General features: G+C 36.8%; 1 protein-coding gene across 1 annotated transcript; it reads left to right on the forward strand.

Annotated features, from left to right (window-relative positions):
• Window positions 1–444: 444 nt before the first annotated feature.
• Window positions 445–991, forward strand: LOC107081580 (1-phosphatidylinositol 4,5-bisphosphate phosphodiesterase eta-1-like). The gene is made up of 2 exons (XM_015369736.1): window positions 445–710; window positions 856–991. The coding sequence occupies exons 1-2, from the start codon at window positions 460–462 to the stop codon at window positions 989–991; spliced, it is 387 nt and encodes a 128-aa protein (XP_015225222.1). The 5' UTR covers window positions 445–459.
• The last annotated feature ends 195 nt before the right edge of the window (window positions 992–1,186 follow it).

Consider the following 1,186-nt stretch of genomic DNA (forward strand, 5'->3'; position numbering starts at 1 on the left):
AGAAACAGTAAATTGTGATTTGTGTCATGCAATGTAATATGCTGATAAGGTACCTATTGTAAATAATGAAAGTGTGGGGAAAAATATCACTGATGACTAGACTGGCTTTGTGTCCCTTGAATATCACAATCCTGCCAATATTTAAATCACAAGTTTATTCAAAATTTTATAAGCAACCATATTAAAACCTTGCAAGTCTCACTTTTCTCCACATAATCAGTCTGTTTTACACCTAAAGGATTGATTTCTTGCCGGTTGACAGACTTACGACTTTTTTCAATGTCTACCCAGGTGTACTCACAAAAAAAAAAAGGATTATAAGGGCTGACTGGGACTTATTAATATTTTATACTTACCGAGGTGTGATTATATATCCAATTTGATAATACAACATTTTAGTTAATAAAGGAATTTGTAAATGTTTATTAACTATTAATCATTTCTCTGTCTTTTCTTAACATGGTAGTCACCATAGATTCCCTTTACAAGGTGACGGAGGGTGGTCAGTCAGATGTCTTCCATCGGCATGCAGATGGCAGCTTTGATCAGGCCTGCTGCTTTACGGTTTATCATGGAAACCACATGGAGTCACTCGACCTGGTTACATCGAATGCAGAGGAGGCCAGAACCTGGATCACTGGCCTTCGCTACCTGATGGCCGGGATAAGTGACGAGGACTCGTTGGCCAAGCGGCAACGCACACATGACCAATATCCTTTTTTCTCTCTGTATTATTTATCCTTCTCTGCAATTTCATTAAAGTTTGATTATTTGTCTCACTGTTTAAACTGCCATTACTTTTGAAGTAAGGAAATTCACAAAGAGTAACCACGTTCCTTAATGCAAGTGTTTAACGTGGATGAAGCAGACGTTTGAGGAAGCTGATAAAAATGGAGACGGCCTGCTAAACATTGACGAAATCTATCAACTTCTTCACAAGCTTAATGTTAATCTGCCACGCAGGAAGGTCAAGCAAATGTTTCAGGTATGAGAACTTTGATTCATTAGCTATTTTGAGGTTCAACTATTTTATAGCACACTGTATCAATCAACTGACAATTAAGAAGTCTGCTTAAACCTTCTATTAATAGACTTTGTCTCAAGAATGGTTGCAATTCATTTTAGAAGTTGTGAACATATTAACAAGTTATAAAACACAGATCTATCTCTCTTGAGAGATCTACTG

Source organism: Cyprinodon variegatus, unplaced genomic scaffold, assembly GCF_000732505.1.
Source record: "Cyprinodon variegatus isolate N-32 unplaced genomic scaffold, C_variegatus-1.0 Scaffold7677, whole genome shotgun sequence".
In the NCBI taxonomy this organism is placed as follows: domain Eukaryota; kingdom Metazoa; phylum Chordata; class Actinopteri; order Cyprinodontiformes; family Cyprinodontidae; genus Cyprinodon; species Cyprinodon variegatus.